Genomic DNA, 18,356 nt, shown 5'->3' on the forward strand with positions numbered 1-18,356 from the left:
TTGGCGAACAGAGATAACGTTCCACCATCAGGGAGAGCCGGAATGTCGGAGGTGAACAAATTGAAAACGATGGACTTGGATGAGACTTGGAATGTCTTGTCTGAGAGATAAATTTTTAATGATCTTCACAAGGAAGATTGGAAGACCTATCGTTGTAGTCTGTACACAAGCTCATCATTACATTGTCGAACGGTTTTTTAACGTCCAACAATGCCATGGCAGATTACATACATACTTGTTCCGTCTTAGAATATTGCTTACCCCGGTCAGTTGGTGATGTTAGAAGACGGCGGTTTATCGCTTTTTCAAGAAGCTTCGATAACCCTGAGAGAAGGCTGAAAAGTCTGTAGTTGGAAGGAGAGGAAGGATCCTTCCCTGGTTTCCAGATGGGTATGACTTTAGCTTACTTCCAGCACGAGGAGAAGTAGCCAAGCCGGCACTGATTGAAAATCAGTGCCAGGTAATCATAGAATCTAAAACTCAAATGTTTGAGCTCTAGATTCAAGTAGTGCTGTGACGAGATAGTATTTATCGATAAAATCGATATCGATTTCTGAACATATCGATATCGGATTTTCAATATCGATACCGGGTCCGATATCCAATATTCAATGGAAAATACATTAAACATATTTCAAAAAATTAAATGATTCGAAAACACACACTGGAGCTGAGGGACCGAGGTTGCAATTCATGACAGAAGTTTCAGAGCCGCCTGGTATTATCGGTACAGTTGAAAACCGAAATAACCCACTAGCAACACTCGATTTTACTCTCGTTCTGTACGTTAAACATAGAGTGGAAAGTAAAGGGTGTCCACGATGAAATTGCCACACTATGAAATTGCTCTAACTTTTTAACCGTTGGGTAGAATTTAATGAAAATTTGGGTGGATTTAGTTCATAGTGCATTATTTACATCCTGCAAGTTTTAAAGTCCTGTGATCAAAACTCGCGGAAATGGAGTCGAAAGAACAGCTCGTGCGTGATAAAATCTTGCGCATTCATCACGAGAACAAGGATCTCTCGCATCGTTCCATCGCTAAAACGTTGGGAATCGCGAAAAGTGGTTCGAGGAACGGTTGACCACCGATCGGAAGCCCAGAAGTGAAGGAAAAAGTATTCCGTACAACACCAAAAATCACAACCGCGTAGTTGGGGCCTTCAACCGAAATCCGAAAGCCTCCGTTTGGGATGCGGCTAAGAAGCTGCACCTAAGCCGAAGTTTTGTCCAGAAGGCCAAAACTAAGGCTGGGCTTCGAACGTTCAAGGTACAAAAGGCCCCTAATCGCGACGAGAAGCAGAACAAGTCCGCCAAAACCCGTGCCAGGAAGTTGTACCTCAACATGCTGACGAAAGTTGAATGCTGCATCATGGACGACGAAACATATGTGAAGGCCGACTTCAAACAGATCCCTGGCAACCTGTTTTTCACGGCCAAGGATAAGTTCAGCGTTCCGGAGCATGTCCGCACTCAGAAGATGTCCAAATTTGCGAAGAAATTCCTGGTTTGGCAAGCCATCTGCACGTGCGGGAAGCGGAGTGCACCCTTCGTGACCCAGGACACGATGAACGGACAGGTGTACATAAAAGAGTGCCTCCAGAAGCGGTTGCTTCCTCTCCTGAAGGCCCACAACGTCCCAACAATCTTCTGGCCGGATTTGGCCTCATGCCACTACTCCAAGGACGTGCTGAAGTGGTATGCGGACAATAAGGTCAATTTCGTGCCGAAAATGTTCAACCCTCCCAACACTCCGGAGCTCCGCCCCATCGAGAAGTACTGGGCGATTATGAAGCAGCACCTTCTTAAACGACCTAAGGTAGTGAAGACAGTCGAGGAACTGAAGAAAGTATGGGTTTACATGCAAAAAACGGTTGATTCACAGATTGTGCAGAATCTTATGGCCGGGGTTAAGGCCAAGGTGCGGGCATTTGCGTATGGACTGTAAATAAAATACGAGTAAAATGGTAAAATGAAGTTTAATAGTTATTTCTCAATCCCTGAAAATTTGATGGCAATCGGATGAAAACTCGAATTTTGCGAATCAATTTTGTGTGTGGCAATTTCATCGTGGACACCCTTTAGTGCGCTATAATCGCATAATGATGCGCTATACAGCCCACTACTTCTGACACTATATTCAACGTACAGAACGAGAGTAAATTCGATTGTCGCTAGTGGATTATTCCGAATGGAAAGTTACTCTTCTTACTTGTCCTCCAAGTACCAACAAATGGCACTAGTCATTAGTTTAATACCTTTTCTCATGTATAAATAAAGTTCCTTCCGTACGGAGTGACACGTTGAATTGGTTGTCCTTTGGTTATTCTGGTGTTGAACCATTCCCTCGTGATAGCTTCATATCAAGTTAGCGGTAGAGATCTTGTTCGTTGGTTAATCACCAACAAATTATTCGTTATCAGCTCCTTCAACTGAAGCTAGAATCACCGACGGTGGAACCATGTCGATGATTATTAACATCAAACCGATATCGGATTTCAACTATCGTTAATATCGGATTCCGAATATCGGTCATCGTATCGATAATTTAGATCCGATATTTATCGATAATATCGGAATTATCGATATCGACACAGCACTACATTCAAGATGTTGTCGAAACCTAGGGCCTTCATGTTTTTGGAAGATTTTATGTAGGCCAACAATTCGTCGGCTGAAATCTCTGAGACTTCAGGGAAGTTGTAGGGAATCAAGTGGAGGTTGGCTGCATTTTCAGCAACAGCCACATCATGTGGACTAATCATGTTTTGTCCGAGATTATGGGAGCTGACGAAGTGTTGGCCAATCATAGCAGCCTTTTAAACAGGAGTTATCAGATGAACCACTAAATCATTGGGACGATTCAGTGGAACCAGTGGTGGAATGGATCTGGGCTTATTTTTTAAGATTCTAGATAGCTTCCAGAAAGGCTTTGCACAATCTGGGAGAGAACGGATCTTATTGGCAACATCGTTATTTCTGAGATCCACCAGCCTGGCCTGAATGATCTGTGTTAATCGATTACAATTCGTCTTCAAGTTGCCTACGAATTGTGTTACGTAGTCTAATGAGGTCTTTAGTAGGGCTGTTAAGGTTCAGAGTGTTACTCACCTGCCTGGATACTGGCACGTGTTGTACCCTGGCCTGGGAAATGACCTATTCGAAGGCATGTAGACACCCGTCAACGTCTTCGGGCGTCTCCGGTTGGACATCGTAGTCGACCGATGCATCGATGCTTCAAATCGTTTTACGGAGAATCTTTCCTCAGCCACCACAGGAACGTGGTCCAAGCTGAGTTCCTGGAAGGCAACCGGTTGCGAGATGTGGGCCATGTTGCTGATGTAGATGTCAATGGTGGTGTGAGCAACGGTCCGATTGCCCCAAGCTTGATGTTTGGCGGTTAAGGTCGCCAGCGATGATATATTTTTGCCGTCGCTAAGCTGGATGATATTTCGTGGAAGGTCCGCTGCCGTTCGATCTCTGTTGTTGACTTGTCTGCGGCAGTAAGCCGCAATGATGGTGTGGGACCAAGCAGGCTTGCTGAAACTTTTCAAACTCACTAGAGGTTTTAAAACACTCTTGTCCTGCGAGTTTAACCAGCCCTCATCTCGAGTGAGTGGCGGCAGGAATATGGAAGAAGTAAACAAAAACTCCTCGAGAGAGAGAGAGGGCGAGTGAACTTCAGCGAGAGGATAATTTGACGTGAGATGCGCTTTTTGAGACTCTGGATCAGTGGTACCACGAGTACTGGAGTTAAACGTTTTTTTCCATAACATTTGATACTTTCCGCAATGACCATAGTGAAGACACACAAACACAAACTGGCAAGCGGAAAAAATGTCATGACATTTCTAAACTGTTTTCTGCAGGCGACAGAACATTTGCGCACAATGAAACAGACAAGACCAGCGGCGCGTGCGACATAAATTTATGTCATGTAGAATTTTGCTGATTTCTGGCCAATTATTGCATTTATTTGATGTTCATTGCATGAAATTATGATGATGCGTTAATAAGGTAGTTAATAATTTACTGTCACACGCAAGCTTGCAGCTAAATGTTATTTCAATAAACTGTTTGAAAAATAATGGGCTATGACATTTTTCCTATTCTCTATCTCCACCGTTTGCTTGTAATGTAGAAATACATGATCGACCGTGTGCTGGCTGTTTTGCTTTGCTCTGGACGATGGTTTTGCAAAAAAAAATGTACTGTTGCCACCTATGCTCCGGATGACTTTTTTGTTCGACGCAAGAAGCTCACCCCAGCAGGCCTGGGTTCAATCCCAGTCGGCGCCGCCGGGATGTTCTGAGGCATAACATCTCTGATCACGCCTTCCTTCGGATGGGAAGTAAAGCCGTTGGTCCCCGGTTCATGAGTTGATGGGTCGATAGGTAGGGTCCAGGTGTGTGAGCTGCCGTCCTGGCACGTCGGTAGCACTGGTGCTCAGCACGGAAAACAAGATCGACGGAAAAAACAAACCAAAGGCAAGAAGCTAAGAGTTCACCCAGAATAAGAGTAAGAGCGTGTGATAGAAAACATGAACATGAATGGCAGCAAACCTCACTCTCATTGTATCCCCCTTCGCTCACAAGCTCTGAAGCTCAGTGGAATGATTTGGCAGTAGGCATTCTACTCCTCATAAAAATGCTACGCTCGTCTCATTTCAAACTCGCGAGTGAGGCTCTATCAATCCTGGGGCTAAGCGATGCGCCGACATCAACCCCGATGGCTTCGATAATTTTGAGTTGGAAGTTCGGCAGCGGGTGGCAGTTGATGTTGCGCCTCACATCAACGGCTACTCCTCCTCCTCTTGCGACTGGTTCTGTCGAGTCTCAAAAGCCGAAAGTCCGATGGGTAGGTTGTTCGGTTCCAGCTTTAGAAGGGGTTCAATGTCGATCTCCTTGGCGTTAAGGAAGTCAAGCAATTCAATATATCTCGGCTGAAGGATCCCCCACTCATAAGCTTGCCAAATGGCTAGTAAAGGAATTTCAAAATATGCCTAAACCCTTTTCCACTCGCTCAGTTAACAGCACACAGGAATTCGCAAGTCAGCTTCAGGCATCAGGAGAGATTCGGGAAGATGAAGTCATGGTTTCATTTGATGTCACAGCACTTTTTCCGAGTGTACCAGTAAAGGAAGCCATCAGCCTTTTAGAAGACTGGCTTCTGAAGCAACGTGAGGATTCTACTTGGAAAAACAAAGTTCGGTCATTTCTCAAGCTTACTCGTCTTTGTATGGAGGAAAATTATCTTATTTTCAGAGGAAATTTCTACAAACAAACTAAAGGCGCTCCTATGGGCAATCCGCTTTCTCCATTTTTATGTGAATTGTTCATGACTAACCTAGAAAATACTCTGGAGGATAGGAATTTGTTGCCCAAATGTTGGTATAGGTACGTGGATGACATCTTTAGCATTGTCAAAAGGGAAGATTTATCAAAACACTTTGGAGGCCATAAGCAACGTTCACAAGGACATCAAATTTACTCACGAAGAAGAGAGAGACGGCAAACTCCCCTTCTTAGATCTTCTCATCATCAGGGAAACGTCTTCGTTCAATTTCAAAATCTATAGGCAGTGTTCGGAAAAACTCAAATGCATGAGTTTATGCGCCTATGAGTTTTGCCTTGCAAAATTCAACGTCGCAAAAATCACCGATGAGTTTTCAGGTTCAAAAATTCATTGCTTTATGTTTTGGCGTTATTCATTGTTATTACTATTGTTTGTGCATCAGGGGTTGGAAAACTAACACAACATGCATAGGCATGATATCAATTGACGTTTGAGTGGTTTTTTGGGAATTTAAAGTTCGAATGATTTTTCGGCGTTGTGAGTGTGAGTGCGTGAATATGCATGAGAATCTCAAGCGTGAATCTTGTTTGCCGCATTCGCACGCGAGTTTATTCTCGCAGGGAGGCTCTATGAATGAGATTTGAGAATGATTTTCCGAACACTGTCGGTAGGAAACCAACAAACACAAAGAGAGTAATACCAAGCACTTCAAACCATTCCCATCAACACAAAATGGCCGCTTTTCACCACATGGTTCACAGGATGCAAACTCTTCCTCTTAGCGATACATGCAAATCAAAGGAAATAGCTCACATTTTTGAAATCGCTAGACTTAATGGGTATCAAGAAAAAACAATTCAAGCAGTAATCGATAAAAGAACAAGGGATCATTTTAGGCGTATTTCGACAACTCTTACACCAGTAACTGAGGGTTTAAAACGGGTGTTTAGAAGTTTTGGCCTAGATTTAGTATTCAGCAGTAGGAAAAATCAGCTGAAGTCACTGTTAGGATCAACAAAAGATTCAATAAATGTCTTAGGGAAAGCCGGAGTCTACAAAATCTCTTGTCCAGATTGCAATAAAATCTACATTGGTCAGACGAAAAGGACTTTGGAAACAATGTTTAAGGAACACATTGCAGAGGTAAAAAAGGCTAACAAAGAGATGGATAAAGGACTTCATTATGAATTTAAATCCAAGGTTGCAGAACATATCGTTAAAAAGGGGCACAATTTGACTAAGGAAAACATTAATATCCTGCGGACTGTATTTTCACCTTGGAAACTAGACGTAGAAAGTCTAGAAATATTTAAACATAATCCATCAACATTGCTTAATAGAGATCAAGGAAGCGGATACTCGAGACTCTTTAGCAGGCTACCTAAAACAACACATCGTAGCATGTTGGAGACTGAATTTAGGTGACCAGTTGACTTTAGGTACCTGTTTAGATAAATTTTGACATGGCAGTGGATACCTGCTGATTTTTAGTACCTATTGATGAGTATATATCTCGTAGATTAAAGATGGATTCTTCAGTGGTGTTGAGTACTTGGCACTGATGAAGTCTGCAAGTAGTAAACGAAATACGCGTATCTGTCAAAAGATAAGCAATTATAACGGAATTTAAAGAAAATAAACCAACCCACTCAAAGCTCTTCATAAAGGGATTCCGTTAAGCGGTTCGACAAATTTAAAGGATCAATATGCTTGTTCTTCAGCGTTCAAACGTTCCAATTCGCAATCTTTATAACTTCACGGTCCTTACTTAGTGACGAGGGACAGGGCTGAAGCATGAAGCTGTTCAGATCGGATCTTGCAAGTGCGCAGGATGATGATGACCTCTGCCACGAGTTTCACAAGTTCCTCCGAGGTAAAAAGAATCTTAGTTCGACTGGGCCACTGCAGTCGTGAGGATCGTTTATTGTTGAGGAGAAGCGGTGCTAGGTTCGGTTCTAGTCGACGGGACTGGAGTGCAAGTTACTGAGCATCAGTGTTGACCGGGGGCGTATGATTGTTGCGGTAGTGACCGGTCTGGTTGCCAGTTGCCACCTTTTGGTGAATATTAATGATTCCGCTCGCTTCTTTCCACACTTCGTCTCGTTGTCATCAGCTTGACGCTGTCGCGTGAGTCCCTCCACCCTTGTTAAAGTGTGGCTTCATATGACAATTTTTCAAGCTATGGTCGTAAGAGAGGCAGTTCATGCACTACGCTACGAAACAGATCCCGAATGTTATCCTTCAGTCTGGCAAGTGTGGTGGAGCCCTTCGTAAAGTGGACCAGGAATAACTGGTCCCGGTAGCTGGTGTTCGGCGAGGGTCGCCGATTCATCGGTTGTGAACCAAGCCGCTCCAGCTCAGCGTTCACAATGGCCGCCTCGAATGACGGCAAACCTCGCAAAACCACCTTCAGTGGCTTCAGCGACGGCAAATCATGGGTGTAAAAATCCACCTTGTTGTTCTTCAGGAAACTCCCGATGGATTTGTACTCCTCCAAGCTGGAGCACATAAATTTCGTACCGACGCTGCAGAGCTTGAACCGAGGGTGTAGGTTGTAATCTGCCAACACAAGCTGGTCGACATCCTTCATCGAAGTGAATAGCGGGGGAATCCGCTCCTTTTTTATGATGGCAACGGCGTCATCACCACCTCATTGGCTTCCTCGAGCACCGAGAACTGGTTGCTTTGTAGCACACGGTCTGTGCTCGGGCCTTCTTTTTGATTTGCACGGTGATGCATGACTCTTTTATAGTTACTAGCGTTGATGTGGTCATCGCTGATGTTGATGATGATGGATGTTGTAGCTGATTGATGATCTCCTTCTTCGCTGCTCGTTGGTGGCGTTCGTATCAGTTGACTTTCGGTGGAGACGGAAAAATCTCTTTGGAATTCTCATGAGACTTTTCTTAGAGTTTAAAATATATTTAGAACATTTCTGGTTTTATGAAAGCTCTATAGGCAGCGATTTAGACTTGTAGAATGCTTTAAAACCATGATAAAACTAGCAATGTTGCTTGGGCTAGAGCGTCGTCCGGAGTCCAAAGTAGGCACGATTCCCTACCATAATGCGTTTTTGAATGCCCCTGCTGGTATCATTTTCAGCGGTCACCAGTGAGCCCAAACACACGAACTCGTCGACCATCTCAAAATTCAATACTCTTCGTTTATTTCCTTCTGGCAACAGCAAAAAAAATAGTTTGATTTTGACAGTTCAAATTTGGCTCGAAAATCATTACGTTTCCGTCAGACCTTGATTTTATTCCACGTCGTCTGTACGAAACTTAAATCCTTCGATAAATTAGGTTAAAATGTTACAAACTTTGCATGGATTTCTTTCTTCGCTACATTTAACCAAATTTGTAATTTCCTCCAGAAAACACCTGAACTTCTCATACAAAGTTCCTTACTTTCCTTTGAAAACTTCAAAACTTCTTCATCTAGCACATTCCAGGACTTTTCCATGAACCCACTTCACTTGGGACCTCCCTTAGTTTAGTCGGTTAAGGCTCAGCTACAAAGCAAGACCATGCTGGAGGTAGCTGGGTTCGATTCCCGGTCCGGTCTAGGATTCTTTCGGGTATAAAAGTGTATCGACTTCCCTTAGCATAGAGTATGATAGTACTTGCCACACAATTATACTAATGCAGAAATGGTACAGGCTTGGCAATTAAAAACTGTGAAAATGCATCTAAAACACTAAGTAAAGAGCACATAAGCTTGAAATGCGAAGAAGAAGAAGAAGTTAACTCTAAAACATTCCCAGATAGTTCTCCAATCTTCCGCTAAATATCCTTTAGTTTTTCCTAGAAATACTCAGAGGGAGAGATGGGCGGAGAGAATGTTTTGAGCCAAATGAGCTGTCAAAATCTGAGCCAGTCGAATATTCCAATTAGATTTTTTCCGAGGATTTCTTATTCTTACTGGAATAAATTTAAGAGAATTGAAATCGAACAGAAATTCAATCACCTTTATGTTTTGTGTGCTTCTCAAATTCAACTAGTTTTTGGAACCAAAAACAATATTCTAACTCTATTGATTAATTAATCTTCGTTGGTCAATGAATGGCACCAAGAAATGTGCAAAATATTGCGATGCAGTCGATTATTATTTTGCACGTAAATCGAATCAAAAATAAAAGTCATATGAAATGCTAGCTTCTAGCAAGGGTTGCAAGATAATTTAGGAACAAATCCCTGCTGCCGAATTGTATTTTGTTTTCTGCGCCTATCTCTCCATCTGAGTATTTCTAGTTTTTCCTATAAAATCGCGCCTCTATTTTCCAACAGCTCGCACATGGTGCCGATCCGTTCATGAAGAACCAGGAAGGTCAAACCAGCCTGGATCTGGCAACGGCAGAGGACGTCAAGTGTCTCCTGCAGGACGCCATGGTCGCATCCCAGGCATCCATCGCTGCTAACGGGGGCACTTCCATGGCCAACAGTTCCCTGATGGCAACCACGTGTTCACCAACGACCGAAACGGTCACACTGCCAACGGGTGCTTCTATGACCCTATCGGTTCCAGTTCCACAGGTAATTCCGTCGATTCGATTCCATGTAGAACAGCAAGCAATAATCCACGCCTTTCCCTCCAGCTTCCGATACGCAGCTGTCTCAGTCCGGCGCAGGGAGCCGAAACGAACAGCGACGGGGTCGTCCTGGACGACGACAAGATGCAACAGGTGGTATCGATCGAATCGTCGGTGTCCGCTTTTCTCACTAGTCTACAGCTGGAGCACCTGATTGAGCTGCTCGAACGCGAACAGATCACCATGGACATCCTGGCCGAGATGGGACACGAAGATTTGAAACAGGTCGGCGTCTCGGCGTACGGTTTCCGACACAAGATCCTCAAGGGCATTGCCACTCTGCGTGCGACCACAGGTAAATCACTCCGGAACTCCCAGGCTCACGCCACGCATCTATTAAATGTGTGTTTTTGTTTCGTATCAGGTCTAGGACTGACTCCGAACCCGGGCACTCTTCTGGTTGATCTGCTTCCCGACGACAAGGAGTTTCTTGCCGTCGAAGAAGAGATGCAAGCGACGATAAGAGAGCACCGGGACAACGGTCACTCTGGCGGTTACTTCAATCGATACAACATTGTCAGGGTAGGTGATCTGATCGATTTGATGCTAGTTTGATAGTCGCTAAACGGAGTTCTTTATTTCCGTAGGTGCAAAAGGTTCAAAATCGAAAACTGTGGGAACGATACGTCCACCGGCGGAAGGAAATATCCGAGGAAAACGGGCACCAAGCAAGCGAACGGATGCTTTTCCACGGGTCGCCGTTCATCAATGCAATCGTGCAGAAGGGCTTCGACGAACGGCACGCCTACATCGGGGGAATGTTTGGGGCGGGCATCTACTTTGCGGAGCACAGTTCCAAGTCGAATCAGTACGTGTACGGGATCGGAGGCGGTATCGGTTGTCCGGCGCATAAGGACAAGTCGTGTTATCAGTGTCATAGGTAATTTGCGGTGAACACTGTCGGATTAGTTCGTTAACATTAACACGTGTTTGTTCTTTGTACGCCAGACAATTACTACTTTGTCGGGTAGCTCTAGGGAAATCGTTCCTGCAATTTAGTGCAATGAAGATGGCTCATGCGCCACCTGGACATCACTCCGTCATCGGACGGCCCTCGGCTGGTGGGTTGCATTTTCCGGAATATGTCGTGTATCGAGGTGAACAGGTGAGTTATGAATACAGTTGATCACCGTTAATCGCATTTGTCATGACTGTACGCTGGTTTCCCGTAGGCTTATCCGGAGTATCTGATCACCTACCAGATCGTCAAACCGGACGACAGCGCCAGCCCGGAGGAACCAGCAAGATGATGGACAATCTCCGCAGTCAGCAACATCGGTCAGAATAACAATATCGTGTTTGCCAGTACCAGCACTGGCAACAACAACAGCAGCAGCAGCAGCAACACCAACAACACCAACAACAACAGCAGTAACGGTAGCAATAGCAACCACAACAACAACAACAACGGCAACAATGGGAACAGCGCAATAGCCAGCGTGCATACTTCTAGCTTCACGCGGATTCGCTCCACTACGCGTTCGACGATGGCCAAAGCGACGGCTGTTCGCGTTTCGACAGGGAAAAAGTTCAGTCAACTGTTGATCATTACTCCGGCGGTCGCGATCGATAACAACAACGATGGAGGCTACAGCGGTCCGTTCAATTCGCACGATAGCGGTTGCGGAAGTAGTGGCGGAAGTGATGCCAGCTTGGACGAGAGTGACGGAAGCAACGAACGAATTAATGCCCGTGGCATTGGTGATAGAAACAATAATCATAAATCGAATCGATTGAAGCTTCTGCCCAAGGTTGGGCAGCATATCGTCACCAAGGTGGGATCGTCTTCGTCATCATCGATGGGGGGTTGTGGTGGAGGCGGAGCTGGCAACGGAACGCACTCCTGGCGATGGTGTTCGATAATCTGTTCGGCGGTAAGATGCTTCAGGGCAGCTACCCATTCCCAGCAGCATTTTGGGACGATCCATTATAGCTCGAATGCAGGGGCAGGGGTGACCATTGGTGGGGTCGAGATGGGTGATCGGGGTAGGAACTCGGTTAGGAACCCTCTCACCAGCAGCCGGATGGCATCGGGAGGCGGTGGCAGCTCACGTTTCAGCAGCAATCATATCTATGAATATACTATCAAAAGTTATCGTTCCGGTTCGAACGACCATGACCATATTAATAACAATAGCAACAATAGAGGAGGGAACCATTCCGGAGGTGACTCGACAGATCGAAGCAACATTATGTACAAGTTGTGACAGAATTCGAGCACCTCATCAACCTATTACAATAACAACAACAACAACAGCAGCAGCAGTTCTTTCATGCTTTGGTTGTCGCTTGATCGAAAGCGTGGCCAGCAAATAGCAACACCATACTGCCAAATATTATTATCGATGTTTGTCATTATTGACCGTTTTCTTTCATTCAGGTACCACATTGTATTTGCTTATTGCTTTCCGGAACCGAATTCCGGTTGGTTGGTTGGTTGGTTGGTTTAGATTGTTCCGATATTTTCGAAATGCATCACTCGAACGAAGCAACATAGCAATCAATTAGGTATTACTTTCTAATAACCGATGTGAATATAGTACGTGTGTCTGATTATCTTATATACAAATTATTGGAAACGTAACCCGTTGGGAATCCTTTCGGAATCAATAATCGTATTTAAAAGAACAAGTAACAATATTTGTAACCACCCACAATATCTCCGAACTAATGATACAATAACGTACGATTCTAATGAGAGCCAACAGTGCTGCTACGCAAACAAGTTATTGGGATTCTGACCCTTGATAGTCCTGGAAGCCGATGGAGTAGGTACTTAACAACAACAGCAACAACACACATACACTTTTTTGGTGATGATGGTTCTTTGTGTGACTACTAGTTTCTTTTTTCAATTCCTTGCTCTCGTTTCTAAAACGAAAGCTGACGGAAGTTTAACCTTAAGCATTTTCCCCGTTATATAGTTTTCTTGAATGTGGAAAAAAAAACGGATGGATTCAGAAAGACATTTTTGTGAGTGATGCAAGGTATCTACATACAACACTACTCTCTATCCATATACTCTAAATAAGCAAATATATGCAACAGCAAAAAAGCAAATTATTCGGAAGAACGAAGAAGATTCAAATCTCTGAGAACGAAAGATTGAAGCAGACGGGATCCTCGCGAGGACGCGAGGCTACCATCGTTGAAATCAGGATCGAAAGCAGTATGGCGTATAATGGCAGGTTTTTTTTTGCTAGTATAATAAATTATGACGAATATGCGCATTTGTTCGGAGAACGCAGCGTTATTTTTGATGACAGCCTTTTAGCTCAACATTTTGTCCTATAACATTCTGCTTCTTCATCTCCTTTCAAATCGGTCAAGAATGGAATCATAAATTGATACAAGGAGCAATTTTTAAGCACAAAAACTTCTTCGAATACACTAAATGTCCAAATTTTGAAAAAAAAAAATGTACTAGCACATTTTATGTAAATTTGTCATTAGGGTGGTCCTATGAAAACCATATTTTGCCAATAACTTTTTTATTTGAAATTTCTCATGAAAGTCATCTTCTAGAGACTTGTAAAGCTCTTTAAGATGCACGTTTCATTGTTATAGTTGTGGTCTTCTAATAAAAAAGGTATACTCAATTATAGTAAAAAATATGAATAAATTCCAATTGATTTTATACGAGTTTAAAAAATAACATGCCTTCAATTTTTTCACATTATTGACAATAACATACGCTTTTTTGAATGCCGTAAAAAACTTGTTTTTGTTTGCCCCAACCAGAGATATTAATATTTTAAAAGGGCATGTTTTTAGTAGAATAACTTCAATAACTCTTGATCAGCGAAAGATATTGACAAGCTTTTGTGCAGCAAAAATTTGCGCCTTCTAAAGATCTAAAATTTATTTGAAGACACCTTTGCTGAGAAATTTGAAATAAGAAAACTAGAGCAAAATCTTTAATTGAACCCAGACCCATTTTTTTTTTTACATACAGGGGGGAATCTGCTCACAGACACCTGAGAAGGAACTCAGGGTGTGGGGATGGGAGAATTTCACTCCCGACCCACTAAACCTTACCCTGTGCACTTGGCCCTTGACCTCCCCGGAACCGCCCGAAGGCATTACTTCGTGGGAGGGGCCGCTGTAGCGCTATGGCGCCTCTCTAGCAATACTCTAACGATCTAGTCGGGCAGTAGGTAACTGCTGCTCGGCTCGCCACTGTCGTTGTAATACCGAAACTATGTGGGTGACCGCAGTCACCACCGCGCTCCAGTTCTCGGTGGTACCACACATCCTAGGAACTATGTTATCCGGACTGGTATCCGCTCCGCATATCGCTAGCTTAGCGCTCGATACTGGCTCGAAACGTGGACAGGCGAACACAACGTGTTCGGCGGTCTCCTCGACACCAGCGCATGTGGGGCAGATGGGAGTACTTGCTTGTCCGAACCTATACAGGTAGCTCCTAAAGCAGCCATGGCCTGACAGGAACTGTGTCAGGTGGAAGTTTACTTCCCCATGGCGCCTGTTGACCCAGCTTGATACGGAAGGTTTTTTTTTTTTTATTTAGTCACTCTTGGGTCATTCGTGACTTGTCCGGGGGTGAGATTTGAACTCGTGACTCCAGCGTGATAGGTATGGATGCTAACCACTACGCCAGAGTCGCCCCGATACGGAAGGTATCAAGCGGCAAGTCCACCTCCCCTTTGTGGAGTTTTCCCACTCCGATTGCCATCTCGCGGTCGACACACACGCGGTGGTGCGCGTTGTTGCGCACCCCTCGAACGGTCCTCGCGTCATAGCACACCACATCCTCCTTAATGATAAGGCTGATTGGCATCATCCCTGCTATGACACAGACGGCCTCTCTCGAGATAGTGCGGTATGCACTGGCCACCCTCAAGCACCTTACATAGGGGAAATGTCTCTAATGTTGGCCTATGGATCTAAGATTGGGCCCATCGCTAAAAATCTACTATTTATCTATTTTATCTAGATGAACGCGTTATTGGAACGTTACTAATGGCTATTGAAAATTTAGTCGATTGCTGAATTTTTGTATGGGCCCAAATTAGGGACACTTAGGCCGACATTACCTGCATTTCCCCTATATGAAAATATTGTAGATAAAGTCATTTTAAAAAACTTTGCCCAATGCGACCATTTTCTATCTCTCAAGAGAACGAAGTTATAACATAGAGGTAACTCTAAGACCACTGGGTCCCGAAGAAAATCATTATTATTTTTGGCTCACTCAGTACCAGAACAACGGTCCCAAGCAGTCCCAAGCTATTTCACTCACCCCTGCATGTTCTGCATGAATCCACACACCCCTGATGTTATCTGTCAAACTTTCATAGCGAATCAAAACAAACATAGTGTAGTAATAGAATTTCAACTAGAATAGGGTACGTTAATCGTTTGCTTGGGACCAATAGGCTACTAAAGTGGTGAGCCAATTTAAAATCGTTAGTTTCGTATTGATTGTTGGTTATAAGGTGACCATGGAGTACAAACGGTAGTACGTGGTAGTACCAACCGGTGAAAACTAACGATTTTAAATTGACTCACTATTTGACTAGCCTATTGGTCCCAAGCAAATCGATTAACGTATACCATTCTGGTCGAAATTCTAGTACTACACTATGTTTGTTTTGATTTGCTATGAAAGTTTGACAGATAAAATGAGGGGTTCGTGGATTTTTCTATGTTTCGAGGGGTGCATCGATTAGCTTGGAACCGAAGATAGTACCAGAGCTGAGCCAAAAATTGGAGCACGTTTCTTCGCAACCTTCTGGTCTTAGAGTTACCTCTATGGTAGTACCAACAATCAATACGAAACTAACGATTTTAAATTGGCTCACCACTTTAGTAGCCTATTGGTCCCAAGCAAACGATTAACGTACCCTATTCTAGTTGAAATTCTATTACTACACTATGTTTGTTTTGATTCGCTATGAAAGTTTGACAGATAACATCAGGGGTGTGTGGATTCATGCAGAACATGCAGGGGTGAGTGAAATAGCTTGGGACTGCTTGGGACCGTTGTTCTGGTACTGAGTGAGCCAAAAATAATAATGATTTTCTTCGGGACCCAGTGGTCTTAGAGTTACCTCTATGGTAGTACCCCGTTAAAAACCGTTTTTACGATAAATTTTTTGTTTGAATTGCTCAAGTTTTGCAATGTTCTACAAAGTTGTAAGTATTCTAAAAATGCACATTTTTGCTGAAGAAGAAGAAAACAAATCGCTATATCTTCGTTTTAAAGATATAAAGTTCGTTTTTATAATGTTTTAACGCTATCTTTAAGGGGGTGCACAATCGAAAAAAAAGGCATTGCATTCAATACATCAAAATGCCGCTGAATATGATGGGGTATTTATACATAAAAAGTTTTATATTTTGACTAGAAATCGAATGTCTACACAGTTAGAAAAATTGATGTAAATGTAGGTGCTCCGAGACTGACATATACGAGCGTCAATTTTGGAGTCATAATAGACGCGAAATTCAGCTCAATCGTGCCTTCAAACTTTTCAGTCTCGGAGCACTTAATTTTATTAAAGAGCCTGAATTTATAAAGAGACGACATCTTATCCATTTGACAGGTCTTCTGCTCGATTGGAATGACTTTTCCTATGACTTTGACAGACAATCGATTGTTCCAATTTTGACATGTCGCCTCTTTATAAATTTAGGCTCTTTAAATTTTATATGACATGTTTGTTTACGTCTCATGCTTCATATCAAAGATGGATTCCGTCACCTGTAAGATTAGGTATTTCTAAGTGTGTAGGTGATTATGCACGACCCAAATAATTGTTCGGTAGTTTGAGACAAAAATAATGAATTTTACCCTATTTGTTAGTGCCTAAAATTGTGTTATAGTCTAGTCGATTACTAAGTGAAATAATTTTAATAAAACCAGTTTCATTTCAAGGCTAAGATTGTCCTTCATGATCAAAATTGAAAATAGGACTTAAAACTCTTAAGGTTCAGCAGTAAAATAATTAAAATATGTGAAAATAGTACATTTGGTTGGGTTTTTAGATGCAAACTCAACCGTTTCTAAGCGAAAAAAAAAACCCGAGGTATCGAATGGAAGCGGTTTAATCCTGGTAAAAATACGGGTCCCTTCTGTTATCATTAAATAGGTAATATATATGATACGTTCTTTTTTTTTCTTGGTTTGTTTTCCGTCGATCTTGTTTTCCGTGCTGAGCACCAATGCTACCGACACCAGGAAGGCAGCTCACACACTAGGACTCTACCTATCAACTCATAAACCGGGGACCAACGGCTTTACTTCCCTTCCGAAGGAAGACGTGATCAGAGGATGTTATGCTTCAGAACTCCCGGCGGCGCCGACTGGGATTGAACCCAGGCCTGCTGGGGTGAGAGATAATCACGCTTACCACTACACTACCGGCGCCGCTATGATACTTTCTGATAAGTCCTATTTTCAATTTCATACATACGATTATGAAGGACAATCTAAGCTTTGAAATTAAACTGGTTTTATAAAAATCGATTGACATTTCACTTAGTAATCTAGACTATAACCGAAAACATCATATCAAGAAGACTGACAACTTTGCCAGTATCCAAGCGACAGATACAACAGCGCTGCCCTTGGGTGAAGGTGGAAGCAGCGCATGGAAATACGAGCAAATACAGAAACCTTTATTCTGAGGTTGTAATTTTTGCTATCAAATTCATTCGAAGCATTTACCTTTAAGCGGCAGATGACGCGATTGTGCCTGTCTCAGAATGGTTGTATTAGAAAATGGGAGAGTGACCAGTCTTTTTGGTATGTTGTCTTCACTATAACACAATTTAAGATACTAAAAATTAGGGTAAAATTCCTTATTTTTTTCTCAAACTACCTGAAAATGATTCGTGGCGGGCACAACCACCTGCCATTCGATTTCTAGTCAAAAAAGCTAACTTTTGATGTATAAATATTCCATCATATCCAACGGCATTTTGTGATATTGAATTAAATGCCTTTTTTTATTTTCCCATTGTGGGGTGTATCTTGCGGGTTAGCAGGTATCAACAGCTGATCTCAACGATATTTTGTTCCGCAACTTATGCCTAAGGGTTGATGCATATATTATGTCACGCTCTAAGGGGGAAGGAGGGTCTAAGATTTTGTGACAAGCAATGCATTAGGTATAGGAAAAACGTCACGATAGGGGGGGAAGAGGTAATTTTTTGCTCGTTTAGCGTGACATAATTAATGCACCGGGGGGGCGACCCCGGCGTAGTGGTTAACATGCATGCCTTGTTGGAAAGTACACCACATGCCGTCTACATCAGTGCGTCCCTCGCACAACGACAACGTAGAGAGCAAACAAACTATGTTCTTTTGAAAAACGTATGATGCAACCAGAAGTTTATTTTCCGTCATTCTTCTAAAAGCGTGTAATTGAACCACATTGAAATAAAAACGTTGCTCGATAAATCTCGCCTTTAATAGTTGTTTAATATCCGATATTTCCCAACAGGT

General features: G+C 43.0%; 3 protein-coding genes across 3 annotated transcripts in view; 2 read left to right on the forward strand and 1 right to left on the reverse strand.

Annotated features, from left to right (window-relative positions):
• Tnks (tankyrase) overlaps nucleotides 1–11,238 on the forward strand; it is a 67,204-nt gene extending 55,966 nt beyond the window's left edge. The window contains exons 6-11 of the mRNA XM_065225634.1: nucleotides 9,582–9,827; nucleotides 9,890–10,178; nucleotides 10,248–10,405; nucleotides 10,471–10,763; nucleotides 10,832–10,988; nucleotides 11,056–11,238. Of these exons, the coding sequence (XP_065081706.1) occupies nucleotides 9,582–9,827; nucleotides 9,890–10,178; nucleotides 10,248–10,405; nucleotides 10,471–10,763; nucleotides 10,832–10,988; nucleotides 11,056–11,133 (1,221 nt within the window). The 3' untranslated portion in view covers nucleotides 11,134–11,238. The remainder of the gene's footprint in view (nucleotides 1–9,581; nucleotides 9,828–9,889; nucleotides 10,179–10,247; nucleotides 10,406–10,470; nucleotides 10,764–10,831; nucleotides 10,989–11,055) is intronic.
• LOC135704222 (cytoplasmic 60S subunit biogenesis factor ZNF622) overlaps nucleotides 1–18,356 on the forward strand; it is a 530,133-nt gene that overhangs the window by 488,194 nt on the left and 23,583 nt on the right. The window lies entirely within an intron of this gene.
• The window catches only part of slmb (beta-transducin repeat containing E3 ubiquitin protein ligase slmb), a 376,498-nt gene that overhangs the window by 180,182 nt on the left and 177,960 nt on the right, over nucleotides 1–18,356 (reverse strand). The window lies entirely within an intron of this gene.

Source organism: Ochlerotatus camptorhynchus, unplaced genomic scaffold (assembly GCF_037179485.1).
Source record: "Ochlerotatus camptorhynchus isolate MF236.1 unplaced genomic scaffold, CSIRO-AGI_Acam_v1.1 ptg000232l, whole genome shotgun sequence".
Classification (NCBI taxonomy): domain Eukaryota; kingdom Metazoa; phylum Arthropoda; class Insecta; order Diptera; family Culicidae; genus Ochlerotatus; species Ochlerotatus camptorhynchus.